Source organism: Trachurus japonicus, chromosome 22 (assembly GCF_045865225.1).
Source record: "Trachurus japonicus isolate A0001 chromosome 22, Traja_1.0".
NCBI lineage: Eukaryota > Metazoa > Chordata > Actinopteri > Carangiformes > Carangidae > Trachurus > Trachurus japonicus.
In genome coordinates, this window is record NC_140928.1 from 14415292 (window position 1) to 14437478 (window position 22187).

At 40.5% G+C, this 22187-nt stretch overlaps 1 protein-coding gene across 1 annotated transcript in view; it reads right to left on the reverse strand.

Moving 5' to 3' along the window:
• Positions 1–1653: 1653 nt before the first annotated feature.
• Positions 1654–22187, reverse strand: part of begain (brain-enriched guanylate kinase-associated) — a 56485-nt gene continuing 35951 nt past the window's right edge. The window contains exons 5-7 of the mRNA XM_085767475.1: positions 14456–14563; positions 12048–12131; positions 1654–3893 (exon numbers count right to left, since the gene is read on the reverse strand). Coding sequence (XP_085623601.1) covers positions 2355–3893; positions 12048–12131; positions 14456–14563 — 1731 coding nt within the window. The 3' untranslated portion in view covers positions 1654–2354. The remainder of the gene's footprint in view (positions 3894–12047; positions 12132–14455; positions 14564–22187) is intronic.

The following is a 22187-nucleotide window of genomic DNA, read 5'->3' on the forward strand; positions in this document are numbered from 1 at the left end:
CTGTTGTTCATGGAACAGGGCTGGAGGTAGGACAGGACAAAAACGCTTCAGCCTCTTCATTCAGGGTCAAAACATTCGATAAATACAACATCAACTGAAAACTGGATAAAAAATAGTTAAAGTGTAATACCAATTATTTTTGCAGTATCTATATCTCTTTTTATACATTTTTATACCACAAAAAATACCATGTATCCTCTCAATCCCCATGTACAGTGCTTAAATTGGATTAAATTGAACCCTTTTGACCCTTTTGCAACATACCAAATAACCAAATAAGAATATGATTGGAGACTTTGTGTTGTGGCCTGTGTCGGTGCAGTGTCACCCTCATAAACATGGCAAAGTCAAAAAAGAAGAGAAGCAGTTTTGAAATCTTTATAAACAGCCTTAAGCCAGTTCCCAGATCTGCAGGAATGGGAGAGGTAGAAGCATGGCCTTCTTAAAAAAAGAAAAAAAAATCTATGCATGACTACTTGAGGGCAAAGCTGAGTTCCCGTTATTTACCGTATCGATGTCGCCACTCCCCTCAGATCTATAGAGCTACACAGGCAGGAAGAACTCCTTCAAGATCCACCATGCCAAAAGGACACACAGAGATCGGAGCATTGTACTTTCACCCCCAACTATACTAGTAGCATCAGCAAGTGGTAGCGTGATTGTGGAGCAGCAGGGCAACCTCTCTGCAACTGGTAATTTAACATAAAGGAACAGGACAGCATGTCTTTGCCACTTTCTATGTATGTATATATAGTATATATATATATATATACACACACACACACACACACTCTTTGTTTATTCTCACAGTGCTTTCTCTAAATAGCCTAATTTAGCATGCTGGTTTAAAAACAACACACTGACTGTACATTTTATCTTTAATCAGCTTTGTTTCTTACAACCTGTTCAGTTAACTTTCCTATCCTCCTTTTTTTGTGCACACATTGCAGATCTGCCAGCAGAGTGGCCTGCAGAGTTTTCCAATTAATCTGCTGAAAACTAGAACAACCAGAACTTTTGTTTTGGTTTGTGTAACTGGTGCCAACAGCGTTGAGCAGACGGGGTAGAGATTCGGTTGCTTGTGCTGGATTTCTAAACAGGGATTAAGCCTCGTGATCTATAACTAAAACACATTTTAAATGGAGATCTCCATTGAAAAATATCTCCGGTCTAAGAACAGAGTTAAATTTCCTCCGTGAAACTGGCCATGTGTGTGTTATCTGACGGGAAGAACAGACGCTGTGTGTAGTAACAGTAGCGCTAGTGTATACATACAGTGACAGTAAGTAAATACGGCAGATATAGACTATGTACACAGTTGTTGGATGCTGTAAAGGAGACCTTTCAGTCCACTGAACAGGATTAAGGCAATTTCACAAGTGTCCTGGAATAACGTTGACTACTGTGCAGTTCAGTCTCAGACTTCATCTCGTTTTGATATAAAAATAATAAAAATTCCAGCTGAGTAAATGCTAAAAATCTAGAAGCTCATCTGAATCTTCTCTATTACTCTTTTAATTCATGTGTAATCATTTCTACTGAATGTTTAAATTGTTTTATTTGTACATTTCTTACTTTCTACTATACAAAAAAACAGGGGTTTTTAACTCCCTAAATAACAAGTGTGATCTAGTATCCGGAATTGTTTTTTATATCCCTTATGCATCCAATTTAAGAATATTTATGAAACATGTTGCTTCTATTAGGTGGTGCTTACAAATAATGTCCCTACGAGAAACAATTTAGCTGGAACTGTGTTTTAACGTTTAATTGATGTGCCTTATGCAGCATGCATTTTCTTTAACAGAAAATAGAGAATGGATAAACCTTTTTAAAGAGCTTGCACTTAGCAGGGTCCACTGTACATAATGGTAAACCTCTCCCAAACATGAGTAATTATTGTCACTCCATTACACACGCTTTAGTCTATTATCTGTACTGAATTTATTAAAGCAGGAGTTAATGGTCTTTTGCTGGTTTACTCAACACCCAAAAAAAAAAAAAAAAAAGCAAAAAGCACAGTATGTTCATGGGTCTGTGCTGAATTTCTCAGGGAGTGGGTTTCATCCCAGTGACTCTAATTACCATCATCACTCAAACAAAAACACACTGAAGAGCTGGTTTCAGGTAGCTACACTGAATCATGACACACAATAGAAAAGGTGTTGCAGACTGCATGAAACGTGCCTTGGCTAAGAGATACATAAAACAGCAACATCCCAATACCCAATCACACCAACGTATGTTTGCTGCAGAGAGACATACAGTACAGTACAGTTAGTTAGGAATCATCATCATCATCATCATCAGCATCGTCATCATCATGCATAAAATGAGAAGCTCTCTTTCTCCGTTCAGTTCAGCAGCGTACCGTACAGCTGTGCCTTGGTCAAACTGTCCTTCCTCGTCAGTCCCGTGCTGCCAAATTTTTGGTATCTTGGAGAGGTCTTCTTTGGGAGGGCAGGGCCGATGTTGAGAGCGGAGCTGGAGCTCGGGCGAGGCCGGACGATCGGCCGGGGGCTCGGGTAGTGTTGAAGACTCGAGGCCTCCAGGGAGCTGTGATGTAAGGACTCGGCTGAGCTGTCTGCGCTCAGGTTTACGTAGTCCTTCTTGGCGCTGCTCGCTGCCGTCGCTCCCCCGCTGCTCTCCTTGTCTTTAGAGCTCCCTGAGAGGAACAGACTGCACTCTGAGTCCTGACTGTCGTCCTTGGCCCTGTACAGCACGGAGCTTTTCTCCTGCTTGTGATGCTCCATAGGTTTGGGGCTACGGCTGGGCGAAGTGGGACCCACGGCGAAGCACTGGTCCAACATGCGGCTATGGAAGACGTCATCTCCTTCTTGGAAGCTGCTGTAGAGCGACCCCTTGACCTTACTGGAGGGGCCCATGGCGAAGTGGCGCTCGGAGAAACTGTACGGAGAGACTCGCCCCGGGATGTTACGATAGGAAGATGAGAAGGTGTTGATGTCCTCCACGCTGAGCTGTCTCCAACGGTTGCTCAGGTCGTCCTCAGAGACCTGCACGTCACCTCGGCTGTCCAGATCTCCGCCTCGAGCCTGGCCCAGTCCAGTTGTGGACCCCATACTGTGAGAAGAGGCCAGGCGAGGGGTGCTGGAGTGGTACGGTTCACTGAAGCATGAAGCTGTCCGTGTGTATGCTGGTGAGCTGCCCTTCTGTGGGCTCCTGGAGGTCACCATGTGCTGGATGCTGTGGGACTTAGGGAAGCCTGGGCTGTCTTTTTCATACGAAGACATGCTTTTGCGCTCATAGTCCCCACTGCCGCCATCCCGCCAGTCCATGTAGAGCCCCTGGTGGGAAGAGGATAAGGTGCTACTGGCAGTGCGTCCACAGCCGGCACTAACTCCTCCCTTCTCATCTGATGCCAGGCTGAAGCTGGAGTAGGAACTGGAAGCAGGGAGGCTACCGGTGCCAAACTCGTCATGGTGGTGGAAGGAGGATGGAGGCTCGTGGTGGGAGAAACTTCCAGAGTGGTAGGCCTCCTCATCCGGGTTGCTGTCTGTGGAGATCTGGGCGTGCAGTTGAAGGAGCGCAGTGCCGTGGAGATCGACGCTCTGCCTGCGCTCTGTGTCTTGCCATCGTTCGGGGCAGTAGAGGGCCGTATCGCTGCAATACAGGTCAGATGTCTTATATGAAATGCGGCGATTCAGGTGATCAGTGCTCCCTGTTCCCGCCAGAAAGTCCCCATCCTGCGGCTGCGGACTTGGCGATCGCGTTACAGGGCAACTGCTTCCTGGTTCGGGCTTCTCCAGGACCTTGGCAATTACGGACGTGGGCACGGCATCGGAGTAATTGGAGTGGCACATTGCCATGGTGGCTCCATTGCCCCGATGTTTCTCCATGTGGGAACTGAGGCGTTCCTGGAAATCCAACGGCAGCTTGAAGATAAATAGACAAAAGAAAGATGAAGATGAGAAATTAAAGCTAAAACCTACACAGACTTGTTTTGTTGACAGTGGTGCCTGCTGAGTGAGCCAGTCTGCAGATTACACCAATAAAGCTGCAAAAATTGTAGAATTCCTCAACAGCTTTTTCTTAATTATTTATGCAATCAACATGAATCTCTTCCCCAAACATATTTTATTCTTTCTGTGCCTGCACTAGAGGTAATTTAAGAGCATTTCCTCATGGACTTCAGCCTGTACTTCACTAATACATTTATCTCAAAGCCCACACAGTCCAGACAAGTTGATGTATCTCAGGGGAGTTGCCCAGCTCGGCCCCACTAATGAACTTGTCAGAAAGTTTATTTATTTGCTTTGTCCCCTACACAACAGTATTTACCTTATTTCAACTACTTTCTTCTGTTGGTTACTAATCTCAGATTTATCATGGTGCTATAAGTAAGTTGTTCACATATCAAGTTAACTTAAGATGTGTGTTTTTTCAAATGTTCTCTTACCACTCTTCCATCTTTTCGCAGTTTCTCTTTCTCTACCCCCCCTTCCCCTCTCTTCCACTCACTGTCACACATTATCTATCCGATTGACTCGTGTATGAAAAAACTGTTCCCGTCAATTACAGACCAGGTCTTTGTGCCTATTAAAGCTGGTCAGGGTCAGTAGGAGCTGTTCCTGCCACACTGAGTTCTCTCGTCTCTGTTCCCTTTCTTTATCCTTTCATCTTTCTCTTCTTGCTTCACTGCCTCCTCAACCAAAAACCCTCATTCCCTCTCTCTCTCTCTCTCTCTCTCTCTCTCTCTCTCTCTCTCTCTCTCTCTCTCTCTCTCTCTCTCTCTCCTTTTCTCTCAGTGTCTCTTTCTTCTGTCTACCATCAAACACATATCAGTTCCACAGGGAACAGCTTAGATTCAAATTAAACCAGTGCTCTGGGTCTCCAGCTGGGAATAGAAAAAAAAAAAGATAAAATACTGACTTGGCTTTGTTAAGAAATAGCAGCTCGCCTAGGCATAAAATAACCTGCATCTTTTAAGTCGAGGCTATTTTTAGCAGCCGCTGCTTCCCCAGAGGGACCAGAGATGGAAAGTAGGTGAGGCTGGAGGGGGGTACGAGATAATATGCAGTGTGCTCCAAGTAAGCTAGCTCAGGAATAGCTGCTATATGAGGCAATTTTTAATTAACAGTCACACAGTTCTGCAGTGGTAGTCCATGTGACAGCGGACACGTCTACATACAGTATCTCATTGACATTGGTGGTTTTAATGGTTTATGATGAAACTGGCATTTAGTGTTTCACTGTAAAATCATTTCCCAAATCCTCCACATTTAAAAAGATTTCACATGTTGTATCCATTTTTATTTACCGTGAGACTACGTGATGTCAGACAGAAAAAACAATTGGTTCTTTCTCTTAAAAATTAGTTCAGTTCATTACCAAGAAAGCACACCCACTCAGTTACTGATGCCTGATTACATTTCTGTTGATGATTACATGGCGGATTCATGAACAGAAATTTACTGTAATTCTCCAAACAGTTGATCTTCAATTTCACACAGAAGTAAACATAAGTGACTTATAATTTCCAGCCAACGATTTTATCGTTTGAAAAGACAAATATTGCAAATATTTATCAGGCAGCTAAGAAGGTGAAGTTTGACAAATTAATTAATTTAAAAAACTTGATCTCTAGCTTTAGTAATTCAATATTTCCAGATGACTCGTCTTAATTATGCACGCAATGGCTGAGATGCTAAAAAGTAATTGAGGCTGAAGCCACAGTACGTGTCCCAATCAGTGACATCCTCATCCACTGATGAGTTCAAGACATAGGAATAGAAAAGCAGCATTGTTTTACAGCTGTAGGGGAGAACTAGTCAGATACGATACTCATTTATAATTATTGTAGAGAACTAATGATGCCTGGGTTTTGGTGGCTAGTGTTAGAAAATACAAGATAGTTGTGTCTGTATAAGAAGCATCACTGCATCAGTTTATATTGAATCAAAGTTGTATAGGCTTGCTTTTACCTAGTGTGGTTTACACCCATTTCTTTTGCTCTCATGCCCATTACTCTGTTTACTTAATTATAATCAATTACAGGAGAAGCAGAGAACCTAATCATTGATATCACTGTTGTCCTGTTTTATTTATCCCATCATTGACAATTTAATGTTGTCAAATGTATCTGTTTCCAGCACTAATTAATTATCAGCCCCATTTTAAAGATTTTCTCTGTGTGTCAGGTGTTATCTCAGGACAGCCTCATTCATTCATTCATTCATTCATTCATTCATTCATTCATTCATTCATTCATGCATTCATTTACTTGTTCTGCCCAGGCAGGAGACAGACAGAGGACACTTCAGACAGCAGACCTTCATCAGTCTGACTGACGAGGCCATGAGCGCTGTGACTGCGTCTTATTGTGAGAACCACTCACCAAAGCTTTTAATGGTGTGCCGACACCACACAGGGAACATCTCTCCATTAAAGGAATAATTCAGAGAGCATTTCAATTTCATTAGGCTCAGTGATGAATAGAATCTTTTAATAGTGGAGTTTTATTGATTAAACCCTGGACTATACTGTAGCCGGGATTTTAGTGATACTGAGTTTCCCCCAAGTGCACACCACCCCATTTTGTATTATTTGTTGATATTTTATCCAATGGTTAAGTTATACTTATTTGTGAATAATATGGTCCAACAAGCTCTTTAAAAGCCATTTCCAAATAGTCAAGAATAAAATTCTGGCGATGATGTGCTGAGCCATTGATGGGTTATATTGAACCAAAACACATTTTGAGCATCAACCAAAATGGGTTTTCAGTGTCCAGTATTGAAAACTGACAAGTACTCAAACTATGTTTTGAATGTTCGGCCATCAGATATATTGTTATTCCTGATTTCAGTGACACAACTTTTCTAATACAGGCTATAATGTATTTCTCTTAAATTACAGAAATTGATCAAAAACATGTTTGTTTTTGTTTTTACCACAAAGGAAGGTGTCTCATAGGCACCAGTATCAATACTTATACCTTGCTCATATGCTGTTAACACTTATAAACCTAACCTCAGTGCTTTATAGTCACTACGACCCTAATCAAGCTGATACATATTGATCATTTTGATAGATATCACGTGACGTCACACAGCGTTCGCAGCCGGTCACAGCGCCATCTTGGGTACCGACTTCCAAAGGCAGTCTATGGGCTGTGACATCAAATCTCACAAAAATAGTGGATAAACCTTTTTTTATTACATGGCTCTATTGAATGTCGTATTCCGATAATTTATTGATATTTCTGATATTTATTTACATCTTGATTTTGCATTTAACAGTCTGTTATTCCTGTTTAACAGATCATTGCTAAGTAAAATACACTAGGGACGCCGCTCTGATCAGCGCAGCACAGAAAAGAGAAACGATGCAGGATATTTACTTTGTTTCATTTTTACCGTCATTAAACAGCTTGGGAGACATGTCCGCCAAGGGAGGCTGCCTCACTCTACTGAGTGTGAGCAGCACGTACGTTCACGTTGCTTTCGTGAATTGTAAACACACAGACGCCCCCTCGGTTTTAGCGTCCAGCAGTTTAGCGGCTAATTCAACAGCAGTGATGGATAACTGTACCGGAGGAGAGGCTCAACAACTTCATGAGCTTCATCTGAGGAATAAACGGCAGCTTTTACCTGACGGGAGACCGACGCCTGAGCTACGGTAGCTAACAGCTAGCTGGTTTTACCTACTTTCTCTCTCTCCCTCCCTCCCTCCCTCCCTTTCTTATACACGCACACGCGCGCACACACACACACACACACACACACACACACACACACACACACACACACACACACACACACACACACACGGCCCAGGTTGTCTGCTGTTGTAAACCTTGTAATAACAGCTTGTTGAGTACAGTCAACACTATTGCTGCCTCGGTTTGAGTGTGGATTAATAGTTAACGGTTTGTTTAATGTGAGTGGTGGTCATCGCGTCCTGATGAGTTGGGTTTTAATAACAGCTGAGCTGATAACGTAGCTGTGTAGATGGCGTGGATTGTGATGAGAAGGTGTTGCGCATATTAAGACTTACTTGTGCAAACCATTGTGCAAAACCTGTTTGTTGTGCCTTTTTGCGTGATAAGATGATTTGCCGAATTCTTCTTCCATTCCTGCAGCCTTTTGTCTCAATGTTAACGATAAAATGTCCAGATATTTTATTACTTTATGAAAATGTCTGTGAGTTAAAAAAGAAAAAAGAAGTGGGCTACGCATTTTTGATTTGATTTGGCTTTTCGTGTATTTGGTTAAACACATATAAGTAACAGGAGAGAGACAGTGAGCGAGAGAGAGAGAGAGAGAGAGAGAGAGACGAGGTAGTGGGGCAGATAACTGTAATAATCGTTCACTTCTGGAAACAAGCACCAAAATTGGCACACATACTCCTTAGGGATTGCTCTTTTGATAAAACCCGTTAGCCACCTAAAAATTAAAGATGGTGGCCATTTTTCAAGATGGCCGCCAATGAATATACAGTAATATTGCATTTCGGAATACAATTGCAAAGACTTGTCCTATTTGAATGATCTTGGTGTCAAATAATATATTTTTCACTATGTAGAATCTGAATTTTCATGTTAAAAAATGTTGGGGGGAGTCTTGTACTCCTGGCAGGGTTACCCAAGCCGAACAGGTCGAAGAGTACAGACTAGACAAAGAGTGATCCCCCGTCGCTATTAGTCAAGTCAAGTCAAGTCAAGTCAATTTTATATCTAGAGCACATTTAAAAACAACAGGTGTTGACCAAAGTGCTTTACATACAAGATTAATTCAAACAAAGACGGGACAGACACAAAGAAACATTAAAAACAACAAGTGAGGGGGAATGATGGTATGATGGTATGGGAGGTTCCAATGAGACTGAATTAAAAGCCAGAGAGAGGAGATACGTTTTTAACTGAGTTTTAGATGTCTGTGGAGGGTGAAGATCTGATTGTTTGTGGGAGACTATTCCATAGTTTGGGACCAATAACTGAAAAGACTCTGTCACCTCTTGTTTTTAGTTTTGTAGGTGGGATGAACAGCAATGACTTGTCAGTGGATCTGAGCAGACGAGAGGTAGAGTAGGGGATGAGGAGTTCTGTGATGTAATCAGGTGCTAATCCATGTAGTGCTTTAAAAACAAATAAAAGTATCTTAAAATGAATTCTATATTTAACAGGTAACCAGTGAAGTGTGGTCAATATAGGAGAGATATGGTTGATCTTTCTGGTACCAGTGATGAGTCTTGCTGCTGCATTTTGGATTAACTGTAAACGGGATAGGGCTGATTGGGTGATTCCGGAGTAGAGAGAATTACAGTAGTCTAGTCAGGAGGAAATGAAGGCGTGAACCATTCCAAATCTTTGGCTGACAGGAATGATTTGACTTTTGCAATGGATCTTAGACGGAAGAAGCTTGTGCTGACTACTGAATTTATGTGTTTGTCGAATTTAAATCCAGAGTCAAAGATGACACCAAGGTTTTTTGCATGTGGTTTTAAATGTGAAGACAGAGGACCAAGAGCACTGATGATGGAGGAGGAAGTCTCTGTGGGGCCAAAAACTAGGGGCTCAGTTTTATTTTGATTGAGCTGAAGGAAACTTTGAGCTATCCAAGATTTGATGTCCTTTATGCATACTAGTAGTGCACTGATACTACCCAAGTCAGATATTTTCAACGGGAGATGTAACTATGAATCATTGGCATAACAGTGGTAAGAGATATTGTATTTTCTTATAGAGCCCAGAGGAAGCATGTATAAAAAGAATAAAATAGGTCCTAAGATGGAGCCTTGTGGAACCCCCCAAGGGATGGATGCAGAGGAAGAGTACATATTGTGCATTTGGACAGAGGCTGATCGACCTTGGAGATATGAGGAAAACCACTGAAGGGCCATTCCCTGGATACCAACAAGATGTTCTAGGTGGTCTTAGAGGATGGGGTGGTCTACAGTATTGAAAGCTGCTGAAAGATTTAATAGAATCAAGATGCAATGATCACCAGAGTCTAGAGATGTTAATCATTACTAACCCTCACCTGGCTGGCAGTGAGAGTAATAGACCTGGAGTAGCAACATGGTTGACTAGGTTTTGGAGCCTCACATAGAAATGAGGTGGAGAACATTATTGGCCAATGATCAGACAGAACATAACTATTGACTTGAACAATCAGGTCAGGGAGACCAGATGTTAAAATCAAGTCAAGACTATGACCATGCACATGAGTAGGTTCTGTGACAGACTGGGTAAGATTGAAAGACTCAATTACATGCAGAAAATCACAGGTAAGTGCATTAGAAGGACAGCAGACATGGATGTTGAAGTCACCTAGAATTATTACATTGTCAGAATTAATGAGCACTGATGATACAAAGTGGGAAAATTCTTCAATGAATGATTTGTTAAATTTAGGGGGGCTATATATGAGTACACAGAGTACTGAAATTGATCTTTCAATCTTACACACCATATTCAAAGCTTGTGTAATCATTAGTTGAGAAAAGTTTACAGTTAAAATTTTACTTAAAAACCATAGCAAGTCCTCCTCCCTGGCCAGGGGTGTGTGGTGAGTTAAGAAATGTAAAATTTGGAGGACACAATGCAGAAAAGGAGCTGATATCACCAGGTCTTTGCCATGTTTCAGTAAGACATAAGGAGTCCAGGTTGTGACTAGAAATGAAGTAATTTAGAATGAGACTTTTGATTGAGAGTGATCTGACATTAATGAGTGACATTTGAGTCACAGCACTTGTAGAAGTATGGAGAAATGTACAAGGGTTTAACACAGATGGGCCAGGATAAGCAGCTGAAGGCCTAATGCTGATCAGGTTGTTGTGATTTTGTGGAGATCTACCAGGGACACTATGATTTGACATGGAGCTGGTGATGACTACATGTAATCTACACTAGATGCTAAGCTTATTAGACAGCATTGATAAATGGTATAAGGAAGCCAGTGAGTAAGTCCATGGGTCCAAATTCAGATTCTACATAGTGAAAAATATATTATTTGACACCAAGATCATTCAAATAGGACAAGTCTTTGCAATTGTATTCCGAAATGCAATATTACTGTATCCGCTTTGGGTCTGCATTGAGTCCGCGGAGTCTAGTATGTGGGGGCCTACACACATATACACACCTAATTGTGTCATATCCAGCTTGGAAGCCTAGTACAGGAATATGCTACACATACTAAACCTCTAACACTACTACGATATACACTACCGTGCATTTTAGCCGAGTCAGACATAATTAACCTCTAATTTAGCATAATATTAGGATTCCAGGACTGATATATGGTACAAGGAAGCCAGTGAGTAAGTCCATGGGTCCAAATTTGGATTCTGCATAGTGAAAAATGTATTATTTGATACCAAGATCATTAAAATAGGACAAGTCTTTGCGATTGTATTCCGAAACGCAATTTTACTGTATATTCAATGGCGGCCATCTTGAAAAATGGCCGCCATCTTTAATTTTTAGGTGGCTAACGGGTTTTATCAAAAGAGCAATCCCTAAGGAGTATGTGTGCCAATTTTGGTGCTTGTTTCCAGAAGTGAACAATTCTTTTGTAATTTTGCAGTTATCTGCCCCACTAAGGAGAGAGAGAGAGAGGTCCGCTGGGTGAGCTAGATTAAGTTTTAACGGGAGAGAGAGCGGCGCACCGCGCTGTCAAAGATCGTCTCAGCAGAAAGGTGCTGGATGTGTGTGCTTTCAAGGCAAGGCCATCAAAATGAGAAATATCCATATCCAAACTACATCAGGCAGCAGTCTTCTAGTCAGAGAGGACGTGGCTGCACTGAGCTGAATAGAGGTTAACTCAGTGTTCGGTACCCAGCATGGCGGCGGCCAGGTGGAACACACCGTGACGTCACCTACTGATAAGTATCAATACAAGGGGTAAAACACAAACAATTCAATATCACCACTCACTATTTGAAACATTAAGAGTTTCTCATTGGAACTGTTTTGAATTGATTTTATCTCTCACGGTCAGGAGACTTTCTTTCTTTTTGCTGCAGCAGAGATCCGACTTGACACATTGATGCAGTTGTAGCAGCAGCAGAGCTGGTGAGCTCACCTCAGACATCTTGTGTGCTCTGTAGTGAGACTTGGAGCACTGCAGCAGCTGGGCTGCCAGGTTGCAGTCTTTCCTGTACAGGTCCTGAAAGAGGCAGAAAGATTTTCTTAAATCACTCAGTCCATACTTTGAATTCTGGCAGCCTGATGGTATAAATAAGCTTTTGACACAGGGGAGTTGAACAATCTGTACACTAATGAGCTATAGTAACACATAGTAATGCACAGTAATACATCTAAATGTAGAACATATCAATGTACTATTTATGAGTTAATTCTAAATTAATTATAGAACAAAACTATCAACATGGAAGGGCTGGTGTAACAATTGTTTAATTAGGCCTATGTCATTTATAAATGTATACAGGGAATATTTCTTGTGATTAATTTGAATTTGCCTTAGTACACTGGCACTTGATCGAGCAATTCATTGATTGGGTGCTGTGTTGAAAAGTACAATTACATCCACTGAAGCTGGAGGAGTTTCATGACTGAACATGTATTTTTCACCTTGGCTTTATTGTTTCTCTGGGTTAACACCAGTGGTTTGGACGCTCTTAACAACAGCTCACTACAGTCTGTGCTAATTTTATTGGAGTTGTGCATCCACTTATCTCCACCCTCCAGTATAGGCAGCGAGTGCGGCATTATTTATCCCTTTCTCTGCGCTTTCTTTCCATAATGAATGGTTTTCAGATTTGTAGTTAAATTTCAGAGCAGATTGAGGGTGGTCTGCTGGCACAGCAGCAGCTCCATTTAGTTGTTTACCTCTGTTTGCTATGCAACCATGTGTTTGTGTGGGTGGTTTGCTGGTTTCCTTTCTCTCCATGCACCTCCTCTGTTAAATCTGTCCGCTTATAAAGGTCAGTTCTTTCTGCACTGTAGCCTCCTCTTGACAATGATTCCTCTCACATCAAAGCCTCCTCTTTGACAGTTTCAACCCCCCAACCACCACCAGTTAACAGTGACTGCCTTTTGAATCGCTTTATTTCTTTTCATTCTGTCACCAGGGGACATTCGGGCTCCCTGTAGTTTTGTGGATGGTTCGAATAGACCTCAGTGATGTCTTCGTTAACATCAGTGGTGTGGTGAGACAGTTTCTCTGAGGTGAGGTCTTGATGTACAGTAATGTATGACAATTTCTACAATTTCTACTAGTGTTGTATAAATCTGGTATCTGTGCAGTATACTAGTGACGCATGCATTGACAATGGGCCCCTGCGCAGAGCGGCCCCCACTTCTCCTACATGGGAGCATGATTCAAAATGAAAAAAACAAAACACAAAAATGACTAGAAATGACGCAGCTTTTTTCTTTGTGTCCTTTATGCTGTTTTGGTCCTTTTGTGTTATTTTGAGCCTGTTTGTGTTTGTTTATCATACTTTGTTGTCATTTTGCTGTTCATTTTGGACTCTGTGCTCATTTTTGTTGTCATTTGACTTTCCATCAAAACCTAAAACAAGGGCTCTGATCCATTGTGTCTGTTATTCCTTTGCAACCAAGGTCTGTGCCTGCTAAGTCTGTTCAGTAATCCATCCATCATATAAGAGTAATAAAAATGTCTTACTGTTGATTTAATATGACATATTTGCTTTTCCCATCAGACGTTGACACACGTGAGAGGTGAGTTGCTTTTTCCATTTTACAAGCAGCAGATTCAGAGCTCGCTCCCCAGAGGATGTGCTTGCCTCACTCCTGGCTCTGAAGGGACAAATTCTGCACCCACTCAAAATGAACCCCTGACTCCAATCAGCCTGCACGGATCTGGGGTGGATTGTCAAAAAATACTCTATAGGCTACAGCTCAGAGGAGCTAAAAACCGCCATGGACCAAGGAGAGAAAATCTAACCTAACCTGGAGAAATATCAGTAAAATCACATCAAAGAAAGTGAGGCAGCAGATTGCCACATGCCCCTGAGCTCAGATCCACATGGCCCCCCACTCCAACTTCTGGCAGCCCCGAGGATGCCCATTGATTTCAGGATAATCACTCTAAAACACCCAGCGGTTTGGAGTTAATTCCTCTATCTGCCCTGGCTCAAATATCCAGGATGTGACAGAAAACAGTGGATATAAGACATCTTTTAGTGACAGCGGATTCAGCGAGACTGCTGTCAGTGCGACAGGAGGTGTTTCCATCAGTACAAGCAGATTTTGGACAAGTTGTCATTTCATTCTTGCTAACCAAGTGTTGTTTCAGGTGCTAACAAGGCTGGATCACTGACCAAACAAGAAGAGCTACTGCCCCAGGGACCTACATCCCTGTGGCCCTGGATGCCACAGGCTACTGCTTAATTTGTGAGCCTGCAGGAGAAATATCATTTTATATATATAAAAAAAGGAAAAGTACTTTAGGTTATTTCACACTGCTGACAGGGATGTTGGCACTGTGCAGCCCTGAGCACTCACATTGTCTTCTCTGAGTTTATTAATGGTAATCTTCGCCTCCATGAGGTGGTTGTTGAGGACGATGATCTCCCGGCTGAGGGCTCTCTTTTCCTCTTCATGGTGCTGGGACTGCAGTAAAAGAGAAAGAATCGACAAGGGAGAGGAGGAATTGGAGAGGGGAGAAAAAAAGAAAACAAAGGGATGACAGTGGTATAGACAGTGTGGATGATAAGAGTGCAGGGTTAGAGGAAAAGAGTTGAGTGTTGAGATAACAAAAAAAGATGAGGGAGCAAGAGTTGGAGGAGCAATAGAGGAAAAATAAGATGATAGAGGAGGGGAGGAAAAATGAGAGGAGAGGGTTCGTGAGTTACTATCAGTCTGACGTCGGCGCCAGCAGCAGGTCTTAATTAAAAGAAGATTACACTTGCCAGAGTTCATATCATATCAATTACTCCGGGAGTAAGAGAAAGAGGAGGAATAGGCGGAGAGAGAGAAATAAAGAGAGGAGAGAGCAAGATGTTGAGAAAGACAAATGAAACACTTGTTCCATTTTTAGTGATTACTGTCAAAGAAATGCAAAATGAGTGCGCTGGAGTGACATTTTAGACCCACTAACAGCTGAGCCTAATGACGCTGATGTCTGCCGGCTGACTGCTCCGGCTCTGTGTCTCTCAACACATTTATCTCGAACTGTTGACCAGACTGTCCTGCAGTTCATCTCGATGTCCCCAACATTTCATCCAATATCGTCAGCCAAAAAACGTTCTACTTGTTCTACTTGTACACATGAAACTAATGATACCGTCTCCAATATGCCATAAAGCCTAGTAAACAGATGGTCATTGGATGAGCTGGACACACTTGGGATAAACCTTTCTTTTTTTTAACCTTTAAATTAACTTTAATTTGAAAAGCGAAAGTGATAATTAGCTGACAGCATTTAAACACCAAGCATTTCCTGGTTCTTTGTACACTGAGGAAGACTATTGCTGTTGAAACGTTTGTACCTCGCCACCTGCTTTATTAAAACACCAAAAGGACATTTTGAGAGTGCTGGCCTTTCTATTCTTTTTATGCTTTTTCGAGCTGTGCACCCGTCGACTTCTTTAACCTGTGAGCGTGCTTGCCGATCCCTTTTCATTAACTTTAATGACACCATGGACCAGCACTGCCCTAATGATACATTTTTAATTTCTTTATTCTTTGAAATGTATGAGACATAATGTACATCCAGTGCCAGTGGAGGAAGTCGTGTGCACTCTGAGGAGCTGTTTGTAGCACATCTGACTTCCATGTTTCATCACATTTCATCATAAACCTGCAATTAACATTTACTGTTTTATTAACCATAACTACAGTCTTCATGCTTTTCTTAACAGTGTTTGGCTGGTAGGGTGTTAAAATGATACTGCAGTATTTACCACAGCAGGATCTGGATTTTTGAATTACAATATAACGCGGTAAAACAGTTCAACTTGTGTCCTCTTTAAATGAGAAATATGTTTCCATATTCCTGGAACAAATGATTCCTCCTCGAATATTCTACACTGGGAAAGATTTTTCTGAGTTAAATTCACTCTTTGGACACGAGAAAGACATGAAATGTGATTTGACATGACATGTTTTCCATGATAGACAGACAATCTCAGATTAATTTGCAATTCATAGTAATGGAGCAGCAAACAAAGTCTCCTGATGAAACCCCCTAGAATAAATGATTAAGCAAACCTTGATTTGAGATTATTTAAATAATTAGTTTGTTAATTCTGCCCAACATTTTATTTTTAATATCGTTGAGCTGCAGTTAAAAATGCAGCCTTGCGGGGCCAGTAATGGATTCTGTTGTCTCAGAAAGAGTTTTCTATTTCTATTTATCTTCCTCTTTCTCCCTCTCTCACTCAATCACACACACACACACACACACACACACACACACACACACACACACACACACACACACATACATACAGTAGTAATTGTAAAACCTACCACAGCATCAGCTGACAAATGATACAGCTTTGAGCATTCACTTGGCCTCCCACCCTTCTCTCTTCTAATCTCTCAATGGCAGTGATTGTTTTGAAATACAGGGGTACGGAGCCAATCTAATAGGTGGCAATTAATGTCAGTTTAAGCAATAGGCCAGCATTGATATTCAAATCCAATTCTGTTATGGTCTCATTAATCAGCTGTTGAGGCATGCAGCTCTGTGGCACTCGCTCTTTCTCCAGCTCATTACTCTGAATTCTATTCATATTTCTCCAATGCTGACTGTGCGGGTGACCACATCAGGGCTTTTTAAAGCTCAAATGTATAATTGCTCCTTGTTTTGTCTTTGTTAACGTGGTGTTTTATCACATCAAAGACAATTTCTCACTCAGATGTTAACATGCATGAAAGCGTTGTGGTTCAGTGCTTTGCTGTTTTGGTCGGATGCCTTCTAAATACAAGTGTAACTTGTATCCTCTGACCCTCTGGCTCAGATGATGGATGAGAGGAAAGCTACTCATTAGGGTATCATTAAACATAATCCACAGAAAAATAAGGTGATGAGTATTGATTTGATCTTGAATAAATAGGTTGTGTAATAAATACAGAATGGCAGAAGTGGTATTCAGCACCTTTAGTAAATTACCCAAATACAATTAAGATGAGCTGTAAATGTTACGATACCACAATATTTAAGTCACAATACGATATTATTGCATTAGTTTAAGTATTGTAATAACATAATGAGATACCTTGTGATCACTTTTTCGCAACTGTAAATTAGGTCCAAAAAGAAAAACTTAAATATAAATGTCAATATCAGTTCATATCAGACAAAACTTGACACATACAGTATGTATGTGTACTAACGAGTTTAAATAAAGGTAACTAAACTAAACTAAGGTACTGATGCAATATTGCCACACAAAATATCATGACACTATGCTGTATCGACTTTTCTCCCCACACTTACAAGCACAACAGTGTCTTTTTCCTTTATTACCTCAATCCTAGAGTACACATCTTCTCATGTTTAGACTTGGGGTGTCGTGTGTGGTGCCGTGCTAGAGTGACCGTATGTGCAGTGTGCAATAAAAAAATGTGTGAAGACAGTGTTGTACATTTTAAAAAGGTGTAATCTTTTCTGTCATCATGGTTTCAGACTTGCATATGTTTTATAACAAAACATTATTCCTTTTGTGTGTGATCAGATGCCAAACTTTCTACCTGCAGACTGAACATGAGCAGAGAGAAACCTGTATAATAGGCTTGATATGATGAACATGATCTGGTGCTGTATTTTGAAGAGTGAGGAGAAGTGTGATTTTACGTAATAACAGCATTATGATCCATCAGAGGAATTACAGCTTTGCACACTGATTTTTTGCTATCTCCTCCCGTCACACTGTGTTGGATACACAGGCTGTCACCAAGACGTCCTTATCAGTTGGTACCACACATATAAAAGAACAACATCAAGGAAAATTAATATGCAAATTCTGACTATCATATTTAAGGAAATTGACCCAATGCAGGAGGAGGAGGAGGGATATTGTTTCTTGAGACTTTTGTCTTTTGACCTTCCAAGTGTCCTCTAAGAGCTGAACAAAAACCTAAAAGGGACCAGTGAAGACATATTTAAATCCTATCTCAGCGGACACTTCATTCTGATTCAATCCCAGTGCTTAACAGAATAAAAACAAAAATAAATAAATAAACTTGTAGAGCTTGTTTCAGTTATTGATCGTGGAGATTTGTTGAATCAAGTGCACAGTGTATAAAAAGTGAAAAATAAGTCAGTTTTTCTTAGACACCCTCATTTTGTTTTTATTCTCCTGCCTCTACGCTGGACAACAAATGAAGGCTAAATCCCATGTGGTGCAATTACTGAAAAGTTGGTTCACGGACAAGAACAGAAAACTCCACTCCTGTTAAATACGGTCTTATTTTGGGGGGGGAGAAAAAAAAAAGAACAGAAAATAAATGAATTAGATTTTCTAACCTCATTAAAGAGGATTTCCAAATCGAGACACAAAAGATAACAGCCACCCTTGAAGAAAGAAAGTTTCATATCTGTTGAGTTTTCAGAGTGGAGGAGACCCCAAGCAGTCTGTCAGTGGGCACATTGCAGGTGGGAGAAAACACCAGGCAGACGCAAAGTGATTATAGTGTCCATGTGGAGCTCTAGTGTAAGCCTAACAATGTTTACTGCCTTAAATAAGCCTCAGTTTATGACTGATAGAAATGAAAAGATGAAATTGGATCATTTTACAAACACATCACCATTGTCCTGTCGTCTTCAGTGCCGTGGTTCAACTCAACAACCACAGAAGCATAAACCTGGCCTGAGATACAGTAGGTAATCCATCATGATGAACGTCTACTCCACCTAATTATGCTTCTTATTTCTTATGGTCTGCGTTGTTGTAGCAGATGATGCAGGTGTGAGTACAGACTTATCCTTCTCTCCTTGGTGATGTGATAGTGCTTTGCGGATGATAAGAGGTGCTTTTATTGGGGAATCAAACCTTGAAGGCAAAAAATATAAGCCACTGTGGACTTAAAATTGTTTCTGTTTGCCATTAACTTATAAAAGATAATGCTGTTATTATTCTTATTCTCAACCTAATAAAACACCTAAACCCACATGTTATTATTTGAATTCTCCATCCTGTTTGTGCTATTTCGTCCAATATCCACCGGGCTCTATTGAAAATGTGAATGTTTAAAAATGGCTCATAAATAGATAGCTCCACTTTTACAAATAGCTCTATATTTTTTTTCCACACCAGCAGGACATCGCAGTATTTAGCAAATGTTACCGAAATACAGATGTAAATACAGCATTTTGTCGGGGGGACTATTTTTAGCTGTGGATTATTACACAGTTGCTGCTCTATTGAGTGTGGGATTGACTCAGAACAAACCACAATGTCCAGCTTCATTATCATTCCACCCCTGTGCAACGGCGTGGCTCATTAACGTGTTTATAATAGTTTTTGGACAACAATAGGACAGAGGAATAAGCCGTATAGGGAATTGGCTGCACAGTCAATATGTGGTAGGAGTTTATTGTTGGTTTTTATCTTTTCATATAGGTTCGTTGACAATAGGAAAAAATTTAGAATATCATGAGAATAATCATCACTAACATTTTAGTGTAAGTAAATGACCAAGAATAAATCAAAAGTTAGGAATATTGATCTCAAAACTAATTTCATGTCTCTGTACTGAACATCATGAACTAAATGTATAGTAGCTAAGATATGGGATTTGTGTATTGGCAGAAAACACTGAAATCTTTGACACCGGGTTTAGTGTTTCTTTTTATTATTCAGGCTCCTTTTCAGCACCAGAGAGAATCAGGAGGTAATAATTATGTGTGTTTACATCTGCCTGGTTTCACTGTGCAGGAGCTGCTCTCCTGTGTATAATTTGCACTTTTCACTGAGGAGTTATGATTAACAACTGTATTATTAATGGCATTAATTAGTGCACTGCAGTCAGGCCTTGTTGCTGCTCAACACTTATACAATGGTACACTCAGTGGTACACACTGCCTATACAAAGGAACACAAGAAGACACAAAAGGCTTCACACGCCTCACACATGTCTCTCACTTACCACCAGGGCTGTTATTCATCCACACCTTTCACACTGGTAAACAGAGATGAAGAAGCCGTTATTTGTTATTTGGTTATTCTTTGGGGAATCGGCGACTTCAAAACGACAATAAATGCCTCCCTGTCTCGGGTTTCTATGACGACTCTGTTCAGTGTCACCAACCAAACACTCCTTACTTTTATGCTCCCCTGCTTTAGATTTAGATCAGCAGCACAGACAATTACTGTTCTGTCATGGCCAGTGCATGATAAACCGAGCAGCTAAAATGCATTGATCCAGGATCAAATAATATTGATTATCCTAATGCGTCTTTTATGGAGACTGAGGCTAAGAAAGATCTGATCAGAAGCCCCAGAGATTAGACTGAGCCTCTCTTTCATAAATAAACTGTAGTGTATTATACACCTTAACTTTCTTGCTTAAATATCTTGTATTATCTTATGTTCTTCTTATTGTGTGTGCTTTCTCTGAACTGAAGGAATGTGTCAACTGATGCTCTGCTTCATGGGTTCCAGATGCTGCCTAGAAGCAACTTTATCTGTTGGAAAGTTGATGATTGTTTTGTTTAGCCTGAGGGTGTCTTCTTCCGTTGACCTGTGGTGGCCCAAAGGTTATCAACTTGGTCAAGAGGTTAAATCCCAGAAAGTAAATAATCCAGATCAAGGAAGTCTTTGTTGATTGGTTGCATTCCTTAGTTTGGAGAAGGTGGAGTGTTTGGAGTTAGAAACATATATAAGGTCAGAGCTTTGGGCCAGTAGAGAGAGATCTCATATTGGACCAGAGATACTCCAGGATTCGGCATTTTTGTACACTGTTCTTCTTCTTGTTAATAAACTTCTTTTTTGAATACAAGCGAAGACGTGTCAGCGGTAATCCCTTCTTTTCATCAACACATCAATATACCACAATTTTGGCGTCACGAACTTGGACGTGTTTGTGGCTCTTCAGTTTTTCTTCAGCTTTAGCCAGCCGGCTCCTGCATCGATCTGGGCTTCTGGAAAGTGTGAGTTCTTCACAATATTATGTGCTGGTCTGTTTGTTGGAGCTGTTGTCTGTCTGCTGTTGGGTCACACCGTTAAAGAATCTTTGTGTGGGTGATTGTTGCTTTGATGATTAGAAGCTGTTTATCGTTCTAAATTTTTCTAAATTAAGGGGGGTTTTTGGTCTTTCATTTTTGGCTTTTGGTTTTTGTTTGCGTTGCAGGCAACGCAAAAAGGGGGGTATAGGGAATTTGGAATAAAGGTTGTTGGGGGGTACTAAAGGTTGTTGGGGGGTACTTAAGGTTAAGGGGGGTAAGGATGAGTAAAGTTAAAGGTGGTTAAAGATTTCAATAGAGGGAAAGTTACAGGGGGGTATATAAAAAGTAAGGATTAAAGGGGGGTATATAAAAAGTAAGGATTAAAGGGGGGTAAGGATTTGAATAGAGGGATTTTTTGAGTAAAAAGAGGTAAAATAGAGGGACATTTTGGGATATTAAAAGAAATAAGGTTAAAGGGGGGTTTATTAAGAGTAAAAATAAAGTTAGAATAAAGAGTTAGAAAGAAGCTTTAATACATATGTGATCACTTGTTTTGTGTTTGTTTGTTAAATCCCCATTTTTGTGTGTGTGTGTGTGAAGACCGGTTTTCTTTTGTGAATAAAGTTTATGAGTACTTGATATGATAGAGTGTATGTTGAATAAGGTATAAGAGTGAATAACGTATAAGAATAAGACGTTTGAGTAAGTTATAATATGTTATATTATATATAAAATTATATATTCTTTAAGTTTTAACAAATATGAGCCTGAGAAGGATGTTTATGAACCTTTAAAGGACGTTTAATAAGAAATAAACCTTAAGAATCTTCTAAGGGGACTTTGTTATTAACTTGCTATGAGCCTCTATTTAAGGGGACCTTTGGGAAAATAAATCCATAAGAAACTTATGAACCTCGGAAGAGTAACTTTTTGTGTGGTGGAGAATTTTTTGATAAAGCCTGATTAATTTTGGGAAAACACTTATTTAAAGTGAGAATGTTTTTATGAAAATTATAACGTTCTAAAGTTATAATACAGAATTTTTGAAAGAAAGGAAAAACTTGCAGTAGGAATGTGTTTTGTGTATCTAGTGATTTTATAAAACACTGCACTATTTGTCTG